At 43.5% G+C, this 22,529-nt stretch overlaps 1 protein-coding gene and 1 long non-coding RNA gene across 2 annotated transcripts; one reads left to right on the top strand and one right to left on the bottom strand.

Moving 5' to 3' along the window:
- Positions 1-3,457: 3,457 nt before the first annotated feature.
- LOC147478343 (1-aminocyclopropane-1-carboxylate oxidase homolog 1-like) lies at positions 3,458-22,253 on the bottom strand. The gene is made up of 3 exons (XM_086584814.1): positions 21,608-22,253; positions 4,304-4,625; positions 3,458-4,092 (listed from the first exon to the last, which is right to left on the bottom strand). Exons 1-3 carry the CDS (start codon positions 22,141-22,143, stop codon positions 3,844-3,846), a joined length of 1,107 nt encoding a protein of 368 aa, XP_086440940.1. The 5' UTR covers positions 22,144-22,253; the 3' UTR covers positions 3,458-3,843.
- On the top strand, positions 6,926-7,351 carry LOC147478344 (uncharacterized). The gene is made up of 2 exons (XR_015209377.1): positions 6,926-7,051; positions 7,288-7,351. It is a non-coding gene; the product is annotated as an uncharacterized LOC147478344 (long non-coding RNA).
- Positions 22,254-22,529: the final 276 nt, after the last annotated feature.

Genomic DNA, 22,529 nt, shown 5'->3' with positions numbered 1-22,529 from the left:
AACAAGAAGGTAATCCGGTCGAGATGTTGGTTCTTAGAAGACCAAACCATAGCAGGACTTTTGAGAGGAGGGTGAGAAGCTGCGGCTTTCACCAATGATCTTGTTGATTCGAACCGGAAGTTCCTACCGTGGAACGTCTGAGTAGGCATTGAGAATGCAGAGAACCATGAGTTTGAAGCTCATGACGAGAATCCTATTGCTCATGATGGGATAGAACCTATTGGTATAGAAGATGCGGATGAGATGCATGAACCACCACCGAGAGCAAGCGGTAGTGCAACCTCCCGAGGCACCGGCCAGATGGGGCAAGGAGGTCCGACAGAGGGAGACTAGCTTCAACTGTATCCACCACATACGTGACGTCGCTACTATCGGATGGTAGAGAACCTATGTACTATCAAGAGGCACTTGAAGGCGTACGCACAAAGAAAAGTGGTTGAAGGCCATGATGACGAGATGGATTCTTTGCATAAGAATCACACTTACGAAGTTAGTTGAGAAACCCACGGGAGAAAAGTTCTCAAGAATAAGTGAATATACAAAGTCAAGCATGAGGAGAACAATCCTCACCCAAGGCACAAAGCTCGCCTTGTTGTGAAGGGATTGGTCAAAGGAAAGGGATTGACTTTGATGAGATTTTCTCTCTGTAGTGAAGATGACTTCTCCCGGTGGTATTGGGTATGGCCGCAAAGTATGAACCTAGAGGTTGAAAGCAGCCTAGATGTTAAGACAGCCTTTTCTTCATGGAGACCTTGAAGAAGATGTCTACATGGACCACCCGTAGGGTTTGAGGTCAAAGGCAAGGAACACCTAGTATGCAAGGTGATAAAGAGCTTGTATGGGTTGAAGCAAGCAATCAAACAAAGGGTACATAAAGTTTGACTCCTTTATGGCGAAGCAAGGATACAAGAAGTCTGGTTCCGATCATTGTGCATTTGTTCAGAGATTTCCAGATGGGAATTTCATAGTGCTATTGCTGTATGTGGATGATATGTTGATAGTTGGCCCAAACATCAACAAAATATCCAAGCTGAAGAAAGACTTGAGTAAGTCCTTTGAGATGAAGGATTTGGGTCAAGCAAAGCAGATACTTGGGATGCGGATCACTCGTGACAGAAAGAGTGGAAAGTTATGGCTTTCTCAAGAAAGCTACATTGAGAAGGTGTTGAAGAGATTCAACATGGATCAAGCGAAGCCCGGTCGGTTAATCCGCTTGGTGGCGGCCCGCATGACCAAAGAGATGTGTCCTAAGGGTGAGCATGAGCAGAGTCAGATGGAAAAGATTCCTTATGCATCCGCAGTGGGCAGTTTGATGTATGCATGCCATGGTGTGTACTAGACCGGATATTGCTTTCGCCGTTAGTGTTGTAAATAGATTTCTGTCAAATCCGGGTCAGGAGCATTGGGAAGGTGTTAAGTGGATATTGAGATATCTCAAAGGCACTTCTAAATCATGTTTGTGCTTTGGTGGAAGTAAGCCCTTACTTGAAGCCTACACTGATGCAGACATGGCAGGTGATGTTGACTCGATGAAGTCCACCTCCGGTTATCCGGTTACTTTTGCGGGGGAGCGGTTTCTTGGCAATCTAAGTTGCAAAAGTGTGTTGCCCTCTCCACTACGAAGCCGAAAGTATATTGCGACCACCGAGTGTTGCAAAGAGATGCTATGGATGAAGAGGTTCTTCGACGAACTAGGGCTAAAGCGTAAACAGTTTGTAGTTCTATGTGGCGGGCGCCATCCACTCCAAAGAGCAAGAATCCGAAGTTTTCATTCTAGATCCAAGCACATATATCGTGCGTTATCATTGATTAGATAAGTACTTTCGAAGACAAGCATTTGTGTATCGAGAAGATCCATACCGACAAGAACGGGTTGGATATGATGACCAAAGTCTTACCGAAAAGGTAAGTTTGATATTTGTTGTGCTACCGCCCGGAATGGTAGCGGACTCCTCCTGCGATTTGGCAATTGCATGGAGGTATCCCCCTCACCGCTCGAGGGGGAGATTGTCGAGTTATCCCTCACATGAGGAGAGAAACAGAGTCGAGAGAAACGGAGCAAATTCGCCGGATTCGCCGAAGAGCTGGCCAAAAAGGGCACACCCGCTCCGAGTTCCAAGATATTGGCGCGACCAGCATCGAAGACTCGATCGTTAGAATCGCCAGACCAGCAAAGGAAAGCGACCAGCCCGGACTCGAGACGTTGGGCGACCCGCTTTCAAAGCGGCGCCAGCGCCAGTGTCTAATTTCGTGGGCCTCGCCACAAAGAATCACCATGAAATTTGGTTTTTGGAGATAAAAACCAAAAATCAAGGTTTTGGAAAACCTAACTAACCAAGTCAGAAGGATTGGAATCCAGACCAAAAACAAAGAGAGAGAGAAACCCAATCTTGAAAGCTATCAAGATTGAGAGATAACCTTTACAGAGATACAACCCTGTAAAGAGATAAGAGTGATCTAGTAAGGTGAGAGACTGAAAGGAGAGATTGTAATCTTTCTTCTCACTTTATAAAGAACTGGCTCTTGTGGAAGTAGGCATCATTGGCCGAACCACGGTAAATCTTTGTGTTTTGGTTTGCTTTTACTGCTTTACATTATTATCTGTTGTTAATAGTTGTTTAGCGAGTTGGGCATGTTAGTATAGGTTGTAGTTGATATTTAGATTTTGTCCGGAGTTGAATTGTGTTCAAATACAAGTTATCTGTGTAGTGGGGAATCGATTGGTATTGGTATAATCCCCATCAAAAAGTACATCACAAGGATCGACATAAAAAAAAAATATAGTAGAGAAATCAATGTTGACAGTGTAGTTTGAAAGTTGATTTAACGACGTACTTCTTCAACGATGCTACGACCGAGTTGTAACATTTTTGACACCTTTGAGTCTATCGCTGGAATTCTGTAGTTACCCAGAGATGTATTTTTGTTGAGATCAACTGATGATGGTGGGTGGATGAATATTTGAGGGGTTTTCGTGACACCTTCATCAACCAGTCCTTTCACATCGGCTTTAGTATCATCAAATGATTCCAGTTCTTGTTTTCGATCATAATCTGATTGAGTTTTGATTGGATTTTCAATCATGGTGGACAACATTTTTTGTCTAGGGAGATTTCCGGCTTTGATCTCTGTCTGTATTGTACTTAACTAATAAGAAACAAGGATAGGACAAGCTTGTATGAATCCCACAACAAAACAATCATGTGAGTTTGAACATGTCTATCACCGACAAAATCCCCACGTTAATCAGTTCTGCATTTTATAATAGATTCACTTCAGTATAGTCAAGCACTCAAGCATGCTTTTTCTAAAGAGATTAGGGGGAAGAGACTACTCTTCACTAGATTAAGTGGTTATGGAATTATGGATGCTCTCAGTCAAAGCAATAAAAGAAATGCAGAAATAGAGAGTGGTCCCTTGATTCCATCAAGAAGTTTTAGTCACGCATGCAACCTCATTAAAATTTAAATGCACACTATGAATTATGAACCAGAGACAGACAGATAGACACGTTCTAAAACAATATTAAAGATGACATTATCAATGTCATCGTTCATATATATCTGTTACGGATTCAATACCAACAGTGGACTGTGAAGAAGGTTTTTGGGACCTAAAATGCAAACTTTCATCTATACTTCGTTTTTAATCCAAGAAAGTCTCCTCTCTAACTTCAGTGCCCCTGCATGCATATATCTAGGCCCAACTTCGGCAACAGGAGCACAACCACCAAAATCACTACCATGACATGCATCTGTCTCTAAATACAAATGTAAACAAGGTACCCTTCCATGAAATAACCATTTGTAGTAGCTATAAAGTCTTCCAAGGACCAATCCAAAGTCACAAGAGAAAATGTGTAAGAGCAGACTCCCCATCCAATCCTTTGCTAGAGTAGTAAGCAAGGTAATCACGTACAGTAGTTTCCCTGAATAGGGGAAGATTTTGTTCTGACAGCAACTCTTTGATGGGACCATATACCTTGGTCGACTGCAAACCTGGCCTGAAGAAGCATGCCACAGAAATTCTTGGCCCTTCTCTTTTGGCAAGCACTCTGTGCTCACTGCTCTTAAGTTTATTATTCGAGACAAGCTGCATTAGGACAGGACGTCCACAACCAAAATTAAACGTACTCGAAATAAATTTAAAATCAAATAAACTTATATACTGTGGGAAATTGTAAGTGTGTCTTAATTCTTTCAAGGGGTTCCTTAGAGCAACATGTCTCAACACGCTAAATAATGGGAAAATGTGATTTTTGTAGAACAAGTTAGAGAAAAAAAACAATGCTTAATTAATTTACCTGAAGAATGTCACCTATATTTATTATTAAACCTCCACGCAGGGGAGAGACGTCAACCCATTGGTTTTCGTGATGAACTTGTAAACCTCCTAGGTGATCTTGTAGTAGGACAGTGAAGAAATCAGGATCAGAATGCTTGGTGGTTCCCATGGTCAGTTCTGGTTCTGGACATGCTGGATAATAGTGACATGCAGCAGAAAGACCCTCCACAAAACCCATGTCTTTAAGATGGTTCGAGTTGAGTCCGAGAGCCTCTGATATAACTTCAGACAAAGTATCCCCTAATACTTGAACATGCTTAGAAAACTCCAGCAGTATATCCCTTTAAATCAAAGAAAGCAAGATAAGACCCACTTATGTCTTTATTTAGAAATGGTCAATATTATATATTAGTGCTTGTTGCGAAGATGTTCAGCAAAACTACCGGTAAGTCATGGTAATAATTACATGTAGTTACCTGTTACAGTAAAAGAAGATCTTCATACTTAATCTAAGTTTGATACTTCACACTTTCACAGTTCACCCAGATGTTTGGATGCAGCAGTGTTTTTTTATCTTAATTAGGAGATAGATGGTTGTATATACTTGTACTAGTACCGAGTCCCAGAAATTTACCAGGCTTTGCAGCAAGAAACTTTTAGTTAGTTTGTACTACTGAAGTACTAAACACTGGTACTGCTATCTCCTTACTTGCACAAGTCCAAAAACTGAGCTCAGGGAGATCATTTAAAAAAAAAATTAAGTTGGGGTTACGGCAGACGGCCGTTTTATTGCCAAAGATAGAACCTTACAAAAACCCCCTTAGAATTAGATCATTAAAGGGAGTAACACAATAAACTTACAAGTTCAACGGGCATCAAGCCATACACAAGCTAATCGCTATTTCAATTCAAGCCTAACATAAAAGAGATGATACACTAGACATGCATCAATCTAACCTACGAAAGTAGGGATATCAAAATCCTACTTTCTCATCATGATTTCCTTCACTATCTTAGGTTGATCCTTCCTGAGATGAGTCTGCATTTTCTCCTAGCTACAAAAGAAACCTTCACAAGCACAACACACATAAGTGAGTCCAAGAATAAGGTCTTTGGTGTAGTCTTCAAGACATCTCATCTATTTTGTTTTTGATTAGTGACTTTACATTCTTCATCATTGCAAGTGTATGCTCTATTTCTCCTGAAGAATGCACTTGGATCCTCTTTCTTCCTTTGGTTTCACAGTAGTCCATTGATGTTGATTCACCGAAGGCATTGCATACCTTGATGTGCTCTTAGGCTATGCAAGTGTTGGGGCCACTCTGTTAGCAGGGCTATTATAGTATTTTTCCTATATTACCTCTGTAATTATTTTATTACCCTTTCTAGGGTTCTATTATGATTCTATAAATATAAATGATGAGCTCTCTCATTCACTTAACTTTTCCCTAAATTACTTTCTACATGATATCAGAACTATTAAAGCAAATTGTTCTGATTGCAACCTAAGCTTCTGCGTTTTTTTTTTTTTTTTTTTTAACCAATCGTGAGATGCGATAGGTGTTGATCTGAATCTCAGATCTGTTTATTATTTTTGAGGTAATTATTTAATCGATATGACTAATAGTGATGAGTCTACTATCTCGACGGTTTCTTCGGTTAGAACAGGTGAAGATGTTCAGTCCTTTTACCCTGTTCATGATAATTCGAATTTGAAAGTTACCTCATAGCTACTAGATGGTTTGAACTATGTTCGATGGGCACAGTCTGTAAAATTGTTTGTTGGAGGCCGTGGAAAGATAGGATTTCTTAAGGCACGAGAAAAGGCACCTACGTAAACCGATCCGGCATGCTAAGTGGTTCTCAGATGATTCTATGGTGAGGACTTGGTTGATTAATTCTATGCAACCAACGATTTCTGCTGGCTATTTTACAGACACTGCATATCTTATTTGTATATTCTCAAAGACAAAATAATGCAAGGAATTTCCAACTTTCCAATGAGATTGGAAATTTCAAACAGGGAACTCGATCTCTTGGGGCGTACTATGCGAGACTTTGATCTGGTTGGGAAAAACTATCTCATTATGATAGTTTTATTGAATGGCCCGACTAATCAAAGGCCGAGATTTATGCAAAATTGTGGAGAAAGAATCGAGTATTTCAATTTCTTGGCGGGCTCAATCCCGAAGTTTGAGTATGCTTTGTTCATCCGCTTGACAAGCATCCGCTCCCAACTCTCGAAGAAGCACATGCCTATTGTCTCTCGATCGAGTCGCCGTCGAGCGTCGCCCTCGTACTCGGCGCCTTCATGCGAGACTTACGCTATGGCGGCAAACCGTTATGCTTATCCGCCACCACCGTCAGTTCCTCCACAAACTTTCCGGGCACCATTACCTGGGCTTTTGCCATTGCCAACGGCCTCTAGTAGTTCTCGTCCTCCAAACAAGAAGTGTGATCATTGTGGTAGATTTGGGCATGTAAAGGCAACATGTTATCAATTACACGATCGTCCTCCTGGTTTTCAACCACCACAATCAACATCTCAGTCCTCAGCACACCTATCTGCTGACTCTAGTACATTAGATCGAGTCTTCTGCTTCTAGTGCTCTTTCTCCAAAAGAGATCAGCAGGTTCCGGCAATTTCTCTTTATGTCTTCTCAACCGGGACCTTCTCATGCAGGTAATTTTGCATCTGCCAATAGTGCTTCTGCATCCCGGACTTCACCCTGGATTGTTGATTTGGGTGCCACTGATAATATGACTGGTATGTCTTCTCTTTTTCGGAATTATGCATCTAGTTCTTGGAAACGGACAGTTTGTCTTGCCAATGGGGCTGAAACACCTATTGTAGGGCAGGGTTGTATCCCAATTACTGATTCATTTTTGTTACATGATGTTCTTCATGTCCCCAAGTTGATCACCATTCTTATTTCTGTTAGTAAACTTACCAAAGATGTAAACTACAGTGTAACCTTTTATCCATCTTACTGTGTTTTCCAGGATTTGGTGTCGCAGAAGGTGATTGGCAGTGGACGTGAAGAGGGTGGCTTATATGTACAGGATAGACCTATTTCTTCAATCTCTCCCCATGCCCTCCAGTTAGAGTCTTCGTCTGGTAGTGAAAATGTAAAGCGGGTGTTACGTTGGCATTACCGCTTAGGTTATATTTCTTTTGAGTATCTACGTTATTTGTTTCCATCTTTCTTTTCCAAAGTATCCATGTCAAGTCTATCTTGTGAGACATGTGAACTGGATAAACATCATTGTAGCCCTTATCCATTAAGTAGTAATAAAATTTCGTCTTTGTTTGATATTGTGCACTCGATGTTTGGGGTCCCGCCCCGTGGCCACTTCGCTTTTAGGATTTCGTTATTTTGTGTTATTCATTGACAATTTCTCTAGGTGTACTTGGGTTTATTTAATGAAATCCAAAGATGAAGTCTCCTCCATTTTCCGAGTTTTATCGCAATGGTTCGCATACCGCTTTGGTACAACAGCTTAAAATCTTTCGTCCGATCGAGGCGGGGAATTTACGTCTCATGGTCTTCGATTCTTCTATGAGGCCAATGGTATTTTGCATCAAACCTCTAACACTCGGACTCCACAAAAAATGGTAAGTCGAAAAGAAAAACCGTCATATTCTTGATCTTGCTTTCGTGCTATGTCTATTGGCATGAATGTTCCTTCACGCTTTACGGTGCGATCTTTGTCCTTATGGCGGTGTATCGCATTAACCGTTCTCCATCTTGAGCACTTGGCTTTCGCACTCCGTATTCCATTATTCATCCTGATCGTTCTGTTTTTCAAATCCCACCTCGTGTTTATAGGTGTGTTTGTTTCGTCCAAGTCACCAGGTCTATCTCTAAACTAGATCCACGTGCCTTGAAATGTGTGTTCCTTGGTTACTCTCATACTCAGAAGGGTTATCGGTGTTATCACCCCTCATCGCGTCATTGTTTCATCTCCATGGACGTTACTTTCTTCGAACATGCTCCATTCTTTTCAGGTGATGTTCTATCTCAGGGGGAGTGGTTTCCGATACTCCCTTTTCCTCATGAGGATTCACATTCGGTTCCTATTTATTTTCCACTTCCGATGAGTGTTCAGCCAGAGCCTATAGTCTCCCCTCCAGTTCCACATTTGGTTTCACCTCCTTTACAGGTCTATACTCGTCGATATCCAGGGCTCCAACCTTCTCCACCAAACTACCCGACATCTTCTGCTTCTCCAGGTTCACCACTTGCCACTGATTCACTTTTATCAGGTATTGAGCCATCTCCTATCCCTCCTGTACTAGTTACTATTGATGTTGATTTACCGGTTGTTGATAGAACTGATACTCCACCTATTAACCGTTCGAAAGAGAAGCATACCGCAGAATGCCGCCTAGATATGCTAATATCAGAGCTTATTCTATCATCGATTATGCTTCGATCATCGTTTGTCTCCTAGTTCTGATCTTTTCGTGCTTCTCTCTCATTGGTTGATATACCACGCATCTGATGAGCGCTGGCCCAAATTTCCTCATGGAAGGTCTGCAATGTTGGAGAATTACATGCATTAGAGGTCAATAATACTTGGGTCTTGGTTTTCTTCCGCCGGCAGTAGAAGCGGTCGGGTGTAAAATGGGTTTTCACGGTGAAATAAAACCCGATGGAAATGATTAGTAGGTACAAGGCTCGGTTGGTTGCTAAGGGGTATGCATGATTCATGGGGTTGATTATCGTGGAGACCTTTGCTTTTGTGGCCAAGATGAATCACGATTCGAGTTATTTTTTCTCTTCTTTGCGTCAAGTCATGGCCCCTTTTTCGGATGGATATGAAAAATGTCTCTCTAATGGGGCTTTACAAGAAGAGGTGTATATGTCTTCACCACCGGTTTCCGCTTCTTCTTCTACTTTGGGCTTGGTGTGCGGTTGAAAAAAGTCTATCTATGGGCTTAAATAGTCTCCTCGCGACTTGACTTCAAAACATTTGTTTTAACCATGACTGCATATGGATATGTTCGTGAGTCAAGTGACCACACCTTGTTTCTTCAACACTCGTACGAAGATTGTTGTATTGCTTGTTTATGTGGACGATATTGTTATTATTGGCGATGATGTTCGTGGTATTAGTGACCTGAAATTCTATCTCGATGCCGCCAGTGAAAGATCTCGCCCCACTAGCGTTACTTCCTTGGGATTGAGGTTGCTTCGTCTAGTTCTGGTATTTTTATCTCTCAGAGAAAGTATATTCTTGATCTTCTCTCTGCTTCAGGGCAACTTGCGTGTCGTCCTGTTGTTCATCACCTAGCCGACTATGATGGGGAGTTGTTGGACGATATTGGTCAGTATCAGCGGCTTCTTGGGAAGCTCCTCTATCTTTCTCTTACTCGTCCTGATATTACATATGTGGTTGGAGTTCTCAGTCAGTTTATGCACAAGCCGCGCCTTCCTCATCTTCAGGCAGCTATTTGTGTGCTTCGTTATCTCAAAGGATGTCCTGGACGTGGCATTTTGTTTCGAGATAATGGTCATTCTCAGGTCGAGGCGTGGACTGATGCTGACTATGCAGGTTGTAGATCTGATCGTCGATCTACTTCTGGGTATTGTACCACTATTGGTGGTAATTTGGTTACATGGCGGAGTAAGAAACAAGATGTTGTTCCTAGGTTCAGTGCCGAAGCAGAGTACAGGGCGATGGCTCAAGGTGTATGTGAGCTAATATGGCTAAAATGTCTTCTACGAGACCTTCATCTACATGTCTCTCTTCTTATTACGCTTTACTGTGACAACAAGTCTGCTCTTAGCATTTTGGCTAATCCTGTGCAACATGATCGTACCAGACATATAGAGGTTGATCGAGACTTTCTACGATGAAAGTGACTTACGGACGATTTGTGCTTTATATGCTCCGGACGCCCTCAAGAGTAACTGCGGGACTTTCTTACGAAGGCAATTAGTAGTAGACTATTTTCAGAGGTTTTGTCTAAGCTGGGTATGTGTGATATCTATAGTCCAGCTTGAGGGGGAGTGTTAGCAGGGCTATTATAGTATTTTTCCTATATTACCCCTGTAATTATTTTATTACCCTTTCTAGGGTTTCTATTATGATTCTATAAATATAAGTGATGAGCTCTCTCATTCACTAAATTTTTCTCTAAATTACTTTCTACACACTCTATCCCCAAACAACTCGAATTCATTCTCGGAGAGAACATCATCTACCTCCTCATTTCCGGCAACTAACCCTTCATACATGTTTATTTCTCTACTATTCGGCAGTTGGTTCAAGGGAGTATAGATTGGTGTATAACCATATTACTCGCTTCTCTTTGGTTACTAAGAGCACCACCTTGCACTAATGCAGTTACTGTTTCCACATGTGTATGGTGTAGTACACCAGATGAGATCAATTGAATGTTACTTGAAATTCATCTGTGCGAATGTGGAGGTGTACCTAATTCCTCCTCTCTTTCTTCTTGTTCAATTATTTGGAAGGGATTTACAGTTATCGGGGCAAAACGTTAACCCGACACTCCCGATGTGATGGTGCTTCCGTAGGCTCGAAAGAGATAAGGGATTGGGATTTTTGAGAAAGAGAGACTGCACCAACGTTCTGGTTGCCTACGTACCCAGTGAGGAATCCGGGATCAAGTCTCTTAAAAACGTAGTTCTTGAGGATGCATAAGCCTCCGTATATATAGCAATCTCCTGCCTTGGCGGCCAAGAAAGTGATTCTCGAAGATTGCATTCTTTCATGAATCCTATCATGACTCTATCTAAAATAGGATCATTCTCTAAGATTCCATTCTATCCTTGTGCAAGATCTTATCGGATTGCATTAGGATCTTATCGGGTGACTAGATCAGAATGATCCGGACGGATTGGGTCCACGAACTTGGGCCACCCGGATGGGCCCTAAACCCGTTGTGAACTCTAACGGATTAGAGGGACGGATTATCCAAAGTGTTTGCCCCAAACCGTCCGGCCATTGGTCTTACACCCGGTTCATAGTCCGAGTATACTTTGGACCGGAAATATGACGTAGGGTACACACATTGCCCCCTCTTCAACAAATGATCAAAACGAAGATGAAGATAATGTGTTGAATAATTAAAGTACCGAAAAAACCAAAATGAAGTAAGAAGGAACGTGTAATGGAGAGAGGCCAGAAAGTTTGAAAATCTTAAACACTTGAGTGGGTAAAATAAGTGGCCAATTAAATGATATGACCATGGAAGAGGATAATCTGGTCGAAAAAAGACTAATATTGGCTAGAAAACCGGTTGATCCGGCAAGCACACTGCTGACCCAGGAAGAAAAAATGATGACCCGGCTTGAAAATGTAGGAAATTCATCAGACCCAGAGTTAAGTAGGCCTGAACCGGCCTGGCAACTGTTGGAACCGGCATGTATACCGACTAAATCGGCTGGGAAGTGCTGGACCTAACAGAAAAACCGCCTAGACAAGTTGGAAAACGCCTGAACCGGCTGGAAAAAGAGTGAACCGGCTGAAAAAATGTCGAAACCGGATGGAAACCACCTGAACCGGTTGGAAAAATGCTTGAACCGGCCGGTGCCGGTGGTAGAGGGTCAAGAGTTGAAGTGCACTGTTCAAGAAATAGAACTGACCCGGCTAGCAAACTGCTGACCCGACAAGAAAATATATTGAACCGGCCTGAAAACTAGTGACCCGGCAAGGAAACAGTCTGACCCGGTGCGAAAATAGAGAAAAATTGCCAGATCCATATATAAGTAGGCCTGAATCGGCCTGAATACCGCTGGAACCAGCTTGTAGACCACTGACCCGGCAGGAAAAAGCCAAAATCAGCAAGGAAAACGCCTGGACAAGCTGAAAAATATGTGACCCGGCTGTAAAAACCCCAAACCAGCTGAAACCGGCTGAAAAATACAGGAACCAGTGGTAAAAATGCTGAAACCGGTTGAAAAATTGTAGAACCGGTGGAAATAACACCTGAACCGGCTGGAATATGCCCGAACCGGATGGGAAACTGCTGAACCGGTGGTGAAACGCATGAATCGGCCGGTTGCCGGTCACCGGTGGGAGAGGGTCAAGAGTTGAAGTGCACTATCAAAGATCGCGTGAGCGATCTTTGCGTAGTCTCTTGATCAATATCGCAATTACTGTTCACTTACTTTTATTTTTTTTTTTTTTTTTGGAATGGGCCCTTTGGATGAGGCTTTGTTGAATACATGGGAGGCTATTCGAATAATGAATTTCGGATGTCTTGAACGACTGGGCTTGTGGCTGATCAATTATTTGATAGTCAAGCCTTAAACTATATATGCTCTATGCGGCAAATCTAGCCGACATGGTCGACTTCAAAAAAGTCATCAACTAAGATGCCCCCGCTTGTGTTACACGGCCCGGTATATAGCTCATCATTAGAAATAACATGGGGTTTGTGACGCGGAATAACACCAAAATAACATAGTAACTAATGAACACGCTGCATCCGTGTCGTGTGAAGAACAAAGTCAGTAGCAGATGAAAGTATGGAAGCCAAATCAGGAGAAATAGAAGTGGAATCTTTGGAATTGGGACAACATCTCCAACCGATTCGACACTAATCCGTAAGATTCTCTTCATAGAACCTGCGAAAGTTGACGTAACACGGAAAGAATATGTGTAATATCTTTATAAAATATTATACGGTGGTCTACCGTTGCCGCGACGATAACAATGCCACTAAGTCACTTGACGAACAAGCATAGTTACACTGCAAAGATTCTCCCATAGGCGATCCTTGAGGAGACCAACAGGCAACCCAGAAGTGCCTCAGTAGTTGGGTTTAAATCAGAGTGTAGCTTAGACTCCGCCACCAAGGGTATACGCTTGATGTACTCTAAACAATCGCACCCAGACCAAAAGCGAGACATTATCGTTCTTGGATTTTTATTGTCGAACCATGATGCCAGCGAGGGCACACCGCACTAACCACGCAGTTTAAATCGGCGCGTGCGATTGCCTTCGCCACCCGGGTAAATTTAAAACTAAATGACCAATTTGAAATTAAAACACAACATAAATGGAAAAGAATTTTATTGATGAAAAATGGAAGGAAAGTACAATGTATGTGAAATTTATTGGTGGAACTAATGATAAGTAAATTACTTGTGAAATAAGCGCAAATGGTACACGTTCCATGGTTTGGTTAAGACATCACCAGCCAAGTTCTTGAGAAAATAAGAACCTTTGGATGCGAGCCTTTCAATGATAAAAGGCCCCTCCCAGTTCTCACCGAGTTTCCCGCTGTTGGGTTCTTCGTTGCTCCTTTGCCTTGTATGTAAGACCCAATCACCTGGTTTGAATGCTCGTGCGCGTAACTTCTTGTCATAACTGCGCTTCATAGAATCCTGGTAAGTCATGAGATTCTGCAGGGCTTCATCTCTAAGGTCCTCCACCATGGCTCTGTCGCGAGCCAAGATGTCAGCATTGACCTCTGTGGAGATGGCTTGTGAGCGCACTGTTGGGGCGATTATTTCAGTTGGGAGTACTGCTTCCATTCCATATGCCAATGAAAAGGGTGACATTCCTGTTGAACGACGGGGGGTTGTCCTATAAGCCCAAAGCACCCCTGGTAACTGTTTAACCCAGTTTTCTTTAGCTGATTCAAGCCTTTTCTTCAACGTGTCCAGAATAACCCGGTTCGTTGCTTCCGCCTGTCCATTTCCCTGGGGATAATAGGGTGCGGAGAAGTTATGCCGTATCTTCAGGGATTTGCAGAAGATGTGGATCTCAGCAGAATCAAACTGGCATCCGTTGTCCGATACCATTTCAGCTGGGACACCGAATCGGCACACAATATCGCGCCCGGATGAACCGCTTTGACATCCAAGACCGAATCCGACTCAAGGAGACAACTTCAACCCACTTAGTGAAGTAATCGGTTATACCAAGAGAAACCTCACATTACCCGGGCCGTAGGTAAAGGACCCACAATGTCGAGTCCCCACTTAGCAAATGGCCAAGGGCTAAGTATGGGATGAAGCTCATTCGCAGGAAGCTTAATGATCCGAGAATGTTTCGCATGGTACACATATTTGACAAACCGTTTGGCATCTTTTTGCATATATGGCCACCAATATCCTTGGGTGAGAGCTTTGTGAGCGAGGTTCACCACCGTAATGATTACCACAAATGCCTTCATGAATTTCTTTTAAAATCATTGTCCCTGTTCAGAGTAAGGCACCGGAGGAGCTGGGCCTCGAACCCATGGGTTTTCTCAGAAGGCGGGGACCCCCTCCGGGGTGGTAACAACACAAACCGCCATGCATCCCGCTTTGACTTTGTCGATAAAGCCCCGCCTAAGGGGGAGTTCTCCAGTTAAGTAAGAATTCAACCATATTCGACGCCAATCGGAAGTAGAAGTTCCATTAACTCAATATGGAAAAACCGATCATCCGGTATTTCGAGCATTGTCGGCCAAGATCCGCTTTGAATCGATTCGCAGAGTCTTCCTTCAGACAACCTCGTTTTCCGCCATTGCAGAGTCGGTATCCACCGTGGGAGATGTCGATCCTCCTCATGGCTGTGAGGAGAATCCCGAGTGGGATGCTCTTGGTGCTTGTCCCGCTTTTGTTTGCTGGCGTAGAGGATCGTGATAAATCTGCGTGAATGCCGCGCGATTCGGCGGGCGAGACGTCGACCATATCGGGCAATGGGAGGTCAATGCTAGGCAAGAATCGGACCTCTACCCGATATTGCGAGGTTCAATGGAATCAATCTGGCCGAAGGTAGGCCAATGCATCGGGCCGCGTCTTAGAACATCATTCCTTGGTCTTTGCAAAATTGAGATGCGCTCAAATTTTGCGTGAGATCGCGATCACATCTAAATAAGCCGCCATTCGCCATCTCGAGCTTGATATGACCCTCCAAACCGACAAGCAACTAGCTTAGAATCCGTTACCATATTGATTTCCTTTGCCCCCATTTCGAAAATGCTCTCATTCCAAATATTGTTTGCTTCATATTCGGCTTCATTGTTGGAAGCAGGAAAGCAAAGTCGGACGGGACCTCTCGATTCGGCAACCATTTGGGTCGACTATCACACAACCGATCCCCGACCCTTCCTATTACTTGAACCATCTCAGATACACAACCCGCCCACCTCCGTGAAATTCTCTTCAACGGAGTCGCTTGGTGGTTGGAAAAATCTGGCATTGTTCCTCCTCGAATAACTCGGGTGAAACCATGATATCATCTACCGAAATCTGCCATCAAAGAAGCTTAATGCATGACCTTTTTCTGCGGTCATGAGGCTCATATAAGATGTGGTAAGCACTTAGGTAGCTAGACCAATCAAATAGCGGCGGACTCTTCGGCTCGTCCGAAAGTGCCTTCGGGCGGGATATTCTCAGATACACTTTCACCACACGCCCCTAAAAAATAAGGCTTAAGTCTACGTGTTGCATGCACAAGGGCAAGCGATTTTCTCAATTTTAGAATATCTACTCTCGATCCAAATCAACATTTTGCTAATGAAGTAGATTGGGCGCCCTCCGGTTTTCCATAAACAATATCACTGCTCTTTACTGCGATCTCGAAAAGCGCCAAATAAATTCCAATGTCTTGGCGGTTTGGCGGACTAACCAGATCGGGGGGTGATACCAAGTATGCTTTAATTTCTTTAAAAGCCCTATCACAGTCCTCGTTCCAAACGGAGGCACCTTTCAACGTTTGAAAAATGGCCCGCATCGATCCGAATACTTTGATATAAATCTATTCGTGGTCGCTAAACGACCGGGCGAGCACTGAATTTTTTTTTTATTCGAGGGTGGGGCATTTTGAGAATGGCCCGAATCTGTTCAGGGTTTGCCTCGATACCCCGTCGAGTCATCAGAAATCCTAAGAACTTTCCAGATGCTAACCCAAAAGAACACTTCGAAGGGTTCAACTTCAATTTATATCTTACGAGCCTATCGAATACCTCTTGTAAATGCCGGAAGGTGGTCAGGTGTTTCTTTGGATTTGACCACCATGTCATCGATGTAAACTTCCATGATACGCCCAATCAGATCGGCAAACATTGTATTCATCATCCTCTAATAGGTGGTGTCTGCATTTTTCAGACCAAATGGCATGACTCTAAAGCAATACAGTCCATGGTCCGCTACTTAACGCCGTGTGCTCCTCGGTCCTCCTCAAGCGAGGTATCCGGTTATAACCGGAGGAAGCGCCCATGAACGATGAGGGCTCAAAACCGAGGTCGCGATCGACTAGATCCGAGATGCGAGGTAATGGGTATGGATGCACCGGGGCAAGCTTTGTTTAGGTTGGTGAAGTCAATGCAAACCCCGAAGCTTCCCATTTTTCTTTGGAACCGCTGACGATATTGATACCCAAGTCGGTATTCGACGGGTTTGATGAACCCCGCTCCAAGCAGTTTACCAATTTCATCATTGACCTTTAGTTTTCGCCGAGCCATCCGCCTTTGGTCTTTGTCGAACCGGTTTGAATCTCGTGTCAATATCGAACTGTGGGTGTTTACATCCGTGGTCGACTCGCATTTGGTTGATATCCCAGCAAATATTTCTTGATAATCCCATAACAGGTGAATTAGAGCCCTTTTTTCGGTTGGGGGTAAGCCGGCAACGATGAAAGTAGTTTCGTGGCTCTCGCCCCCTATCTGAACTTCCTCCAACTGATCGATCGAGGGACCCTTTTCAGAGCATCGGGCTTCGTGACTGATAAGCCCAACGTTTCAGTAATTGCTATTTGGCATGATCAACCCGAGAATCGTGTTGCCCGGACTTCGATTTTCAGATCTTCTAGTGCCAAATCATGACACCGATGTGACATCATCCGTCATCTGCGGATCTTACATACTCCTCGTGGCGGGGAATTTCAACGCCTGGTGGAAGGTGGATACAACAACCCGATTTGCATGGATCCAATCCCTACCGAAAATTGCATTGTAACAAGAACCACAATCTATCGGAAGGAAATTTATCCCGACAGTTGATGCCCAACCGCGGATGGGAGATGAACCTTTCCAATGGCATGGGGGTTCGCCGTTGAATCCAATGATTGGGTTACGGTCTTCTATGATCAGTCCTCCGATAGTTTCATTCGAGAGTAAGCCGGTGAATAACACGCTTAGCCGAAGCTTCTCGTGTCGATAAGAATCTTCTCGCGACCCTAAAGATTCATATCCATGCAAGAATGACAACAAATATCATTGTGAGGGTAATACACCCTTTTCGTCATTCTCGAACTTCAACTCGCGGACCTTCATAGGTTTCGTGATCGATACCTTGGTCAAAATTGAAACCGCTGACCGGTAATGATCTTGTATATGATGACGGTTTCAAAGCGTGTTTCTATCTTGTGCCGACGACGTGAGACGATATCGACACGCCGCATGGCATACATCGATAACGTTGTGTTCAAATTAAGTTGAGATGGGTCGACCGAGGTTTGTTTTGAACAAACTCGAGAAAAATTCCTCGTCAACGAGGCGCCAACTTCTTTCTTCAAAGCTCTGCAGTTGATCTGTTTCATGCCCAATATCATCGTGATATTTGCATTTTCGATTTTTATCCCGCCACCACCGTAGGATCTTCCTCGTAGCGCCGAAATGGGCAAAGAACATTTTTAGTTCCGATTTTTTCGCATGCAGTCGCAGAAAAGGCTAAGAGTTAAAGGGGTGAATACCTTTTCCTCTATATTTGGGGCCTTTGTATTATTCGAAAGTACTCCTCTTGTTACCTTGACTGGCGATCTTATCCTTTGTGGAGTCCTTGGAAGCTGGATCTGCGCCATCCTTTCTCTGTCGAGACTTTTGATCATCTTCCACTCGAACGTACCCTTCCACTCGGGCGAATAAATCAGAAAGGGTGGTAGGTGGCTTTCGAGTGAGAGAGTTGTAAAGTCCATCTTTGTCGAAATGCAACGCTTGATGGAAGGCTTGTATTGCGAAAACATCACTCACATCCTGAACTTCGGTGTGAAGCTTCCTGAACCGTCGTACCAAACTCTTAATTGTTTCGCTTTTCTCCATAGCGAGATTGAACAGGTGTGCTCGACTCTTCTTCGCCTTCGTGTTGATCGAAAACGCTCAATGAACATATCAACCGAGCTTGGTAAATGAATCAATTGAACGCTGAGGCAACTTGTTGAACCGTGATAGTGCGTATCCTTTCAACGTCACCCTTGAAAAATATCGACACATTAACGACTCATGAAATTCCCATAAGGTCATAGCCGCTGGTAGCTCATGACGTGCTCGCTCGACAGACCATCCACGCCATCGTAAGTCGGAAGAGGGGGTCTGTTTGAATGCCTCGGATGAAACCAAATCCCGAATGTCATTTACAAAGGGTGAAAATTTCGGACCTCGCATTGACCCTTTCCAAGAGTGGATCGCCTCTCGATGGTTTGCCCGGTCACGGCTTGGTTAATCAATTCCTTAACCCTTTGTTCATTCATATTCTCACAAATTGTCCTCATCTTGATTCTCTTCTCTCCGATCCGCTCATCGCGGGCTAAGATTCGAAGGGATTCGGTCGTTGCCGATGTTCGATTCTACCCACCTACGCACTTTTCGCCACTCTGTTAGCGGTAGCGGACTCTCATTCCGATTTGTGTGTTGGGATTCATATCTTGATCCTGACACATCCACGGATGTTTGGTGTTTCTCAACCGAACTCAATGCATTTGTTTGGCGCTCCAGTTTGTTGTGGATCGGGTGTCCGAGGATTTGTGCCCAAACGATCCCGCACATTGTTTGACCGCGGAATGAGTGTGGGCGGACACGATAGGGTGGATAGTCCGGCTTTGGCTTGGATCTCTAGCTTGACCATTATTGTGAATAAGGTTTTGGCCATTATTAGGATCTTCGCTGTCGTTCCTGCTCGTTGCCTTTGCCTACGCAAGCGCACAAAGGGGACTCGACCGATTGGTGCTCCGCGGTCTCTAGGCCGCTTTGCCTAGTTGATTTCTCAAATTTTCGTTTTTCCGCAACTACTCTTTGTCAAAAGAGATATTAAAGTCGGATCCGATTGGTATTGCAAGTTCGGATGGAGGCGCTGGGTTAGCACGTCGGCCTCCCCGCCCCTTATTGACGTCGCTAAAGTAGCATCACGGGTGGGTTCAGCAGACCATCCCCGACGTGGATTCTCGGCAGCTCGTGACTCCGACAAAGATTGCGGCGAGGACACGGGATTAGATTCCCCGAGTCCCTAATGGCTCCAGAGTGTGTGGAACTACTTCGGGCATACCGTTTCCTCCGCTCGAGAAAGATCTCTACGACGGCTCAACCGCCCCACCTCCGTAGTGGTGCCCGGAATAGTCTCCATGTTTTGCGAGTTGCTACATGCCGACCGGCAGCGGCAGATACTCATCGCAATTTGTTCACCATAGTAACAAGGGACGATGAAAAATAAGGCCGATGATATCAAACTCCAACGGAATTCCACGCGGTCGGGGTTCGGTCCCCACAGACGGCGCCAAAGAATGTCGGGGCAAAACGTTAACCCGACACTCCCGATGTGATGGTGCTTCCGTAGGCTCGAAAGAGATGGGGGATTGGGATTTTTGAGGAAGAGAGACTGCACCAACATTCTGGTTGCCTACGTACCCAGTGAGGAATCCGGGATCAAGTCTCTTAAAAACGTAGTTCTAGAAGATGCAGAAGCCTCAGTATATATAGCAATCTCCTGCCTTGGCGGCCAAGAAAGTGATTCTCGAAGATTGCATTCTTTCATGAATCCTATCATGACTCTATCTAAAATAGGATCATTCTCTAAGATTCCATTCTATCCTTGTGCAAGATCTTATCGGATTGCATTAGGATCTTATCGGGTGACTGGATCAGAATGATCCGGACGGATTGGGTCCACGAACTTGGGCCACCCGGATAGGCCCTAAACCCGTTGTGAACTCTAACGGATTAGAGGACCGGATTATCCAAAGTGTTTGCCCCCAAACTGGTCCGCCGTTGGTCTTACACCCGGTTCATAGTCCGAGTATACTTTGGACCGGAAATATGACGTAGGGTACACACAATAGTATGCACAATTGGTTCACTAGGTTGCTCTATAGCTGGGGATATAAAACTTACATCAAAGTCCTGATTTTCATTACAATTGTCCACCACATTAATATCTTCAATTACTTCAGCTGGTACATTATTCACCTCTCGCTCTTTTTGCTTGTCATTAGTCTCTTTTGCTGCCCATACAGTTTTAACCTTGGATGCACAGCTGACTGCCTTTGTGCCCAAACTTTTTACAAGCTAGGCAGACTACTGGAATCCATGGGTATTCAAGCTCTTCATCTCCTTTCCATTTATCTTGATCCTCACTGATTTCTTATACTCATGGTCAGGTGGAACCTCAACACAAAACTTTGCAAAGTCGAGTCTCTGTCATAGCTTAGTGGCTTGGTCCATACAAATAGGATTTCCTATTAGACTAGCTATATAGTCGAGTCCATCATCTGTCCATAAATGTTTGGGTAAGTTCATCAGTTTTACCCAAACTGCCAATGTTTTAATTGAAGATTTCTGAGCTTCCACCTCGGTGTCCACTGCCGAACCACAAAAAGCTTCCCAGTGATATAGATTGGGTTTGCGTCTAAGATTTGCCTCATATCTTCATCTAAAGTAACTGAATTTGAAGTAGAATAAATCTTTGTCAGTAGAGATGGAGTACTCGCCCTTGATTTTCCAGTTCTTTTACAAAAAATCCCGCACTAAGGGGTAAGGCAGCCTCCTTCCGATGAAAAAGACCACCACATAGTCACTCCACTCGGTTATACCCTTGTTAATAATATCAGATGGGATTATTGCGACACCATCAACTATGTTGACATTCACCTTCTTTAACGCAGCAGAGCTACTTGTTTTGAAGAGAGAGCTCCATGGATTAGGAGTGTGAACTTGAACTAATGGAGAAGTCAAGTTTGAATCTTGAGGAGCAACATTACTAGCTAGCAACAGTTGGAGATGTTGCTGGTAAGGGGGGAAAATCATTGACTGAAGCTAGTGGGTTTTCCATGGTAGTATATGTTAGATCAGTTCTTAGAGAAGAAAAATCTTCAAAAAGAGTCTGGTCAGAGAAGAAGAAGTTGTCAGTCAATGATGGTCACTCTCCTCTCTGGGAGATCATGCTCCACTCTTTTGAGGGAAAACGGAAAGATCGAAAATAACCAATTGATCTGAGCGCTCATGTATTCTAAAAATTGAAAATTAATTTCTCTATCACTAGATATTACCAGTTTTTGCTACAATTCCTTATATCTAATCAAGCTGCTCTTAAACATAAGTTAATTAATAACATCAACCAACAAAACCAAGGGGGAACATATATACCTGCACACCAAAGGCAACTCTTCAGGACTGGGAGGTTCAGGAGCCATAGTACAACTCATTGAGTCCCTCCAATTAGCAGCAGGAGATTGGTACAAATCGAAGTTACTGTTATATCTCACTTTTAAACTAAAATCACGAGTATAGTACTTGGACTTCACTTCCTTTGGTTGTTCATAAAACTTTCGTACACTTCCAATCATTTCATCCAATACACGTACGTCTATTCCATGGTTCACCAACTGAAAAAAGCCGCCTGTCTCAGATGCACGACGGACTTCTTCAACTATACTACTACGTCGAGTTGTATCATTTTGGACACCTGTGAAGTCTATCACTGGAATTCTGTAGTTACTACCCAGTACAGATGATTTCATATCTGATGATGGTGGGTGGATGAATATTCGTGGGATTTTCGTGACACCTTCATCAACTAGTCCTTTCACACCGGCTTTAGTATCATCAAATGATTTTAGTTCTTGAATTCGATCATAATCTGATCCAGTTTTCATTGGATTATCAATCATGATGGAGAACATTTTTTAGCTCTAGGGAGATTTCTGGCTTTGATCACTGTGTATTGTACTACTAGAGAAACAAGGACTGCGTGGGACAAACTTTTATGACGCCCACTACAAAACTATCACGTGACTTTAACTATGTCAATGTCAATAACCGATATACTTGACTGTGGTGCCTGAGTAGTCCACACATGTGACAGAGAAAAGTTCATCGTATCGTGAATTAAAATATTAAAATCTTACATACCTCTTCAAGCCTAAAAACAGGCAATTACAACTAATACAAATATATTATAGACAATAGATGATTGCAAAAGCCTAAAATACAAATACACTATAAATTTTTTTGAAGTACACTAGTACTTAAACCTGATGATTACAATAAAAATTCCACCCCATGGAAA

Source organism: Coptis chinensis, chromosome 9 (genome assembly GCF_015680905.1).
Source record: "Coptis chinensis isolate HL-2020 chromosome 9, ASM1568090v1, whole genome shotgun sequence".
In the NCBI taxonomy this organism is placed as follows: Eukaryota; Viridiplantae; Streptophyta; class Magnoliopsida; order Ranunculales; family Ranunculaceae; genus Coptis; species Coptis chinensis.
Note: the sequence above shows the minus strand (reverse complement) of the source record. Positions and strands in the feature narration are given on the sequence as shown.

Excerpts from the sequence above, each read along its gene's own strand:
- LOC147478343 (XM_086584814.1), bottom strand. The coding sequence starts at position 22,143 with ATGTTCTCCATCATGATTGATAATCCAATGAAAACTGGATCAGATTAT. Across the intron at positions 4,626-21,607 it reads GAGTTGCCTTTGGTGTGCAG|GGATATACTGCTGGAGTTTT; the intron begins GTATATATGTTC and ends TTTGATTTAAAG. Across the intron at positions 4,093-4,303 it reads ATATAGGTGACATTCTTCAG|CTTGTCTCGAATAATAAACT; the intron begins GTAAATTAATTA and ends GTCCTAATGCAG.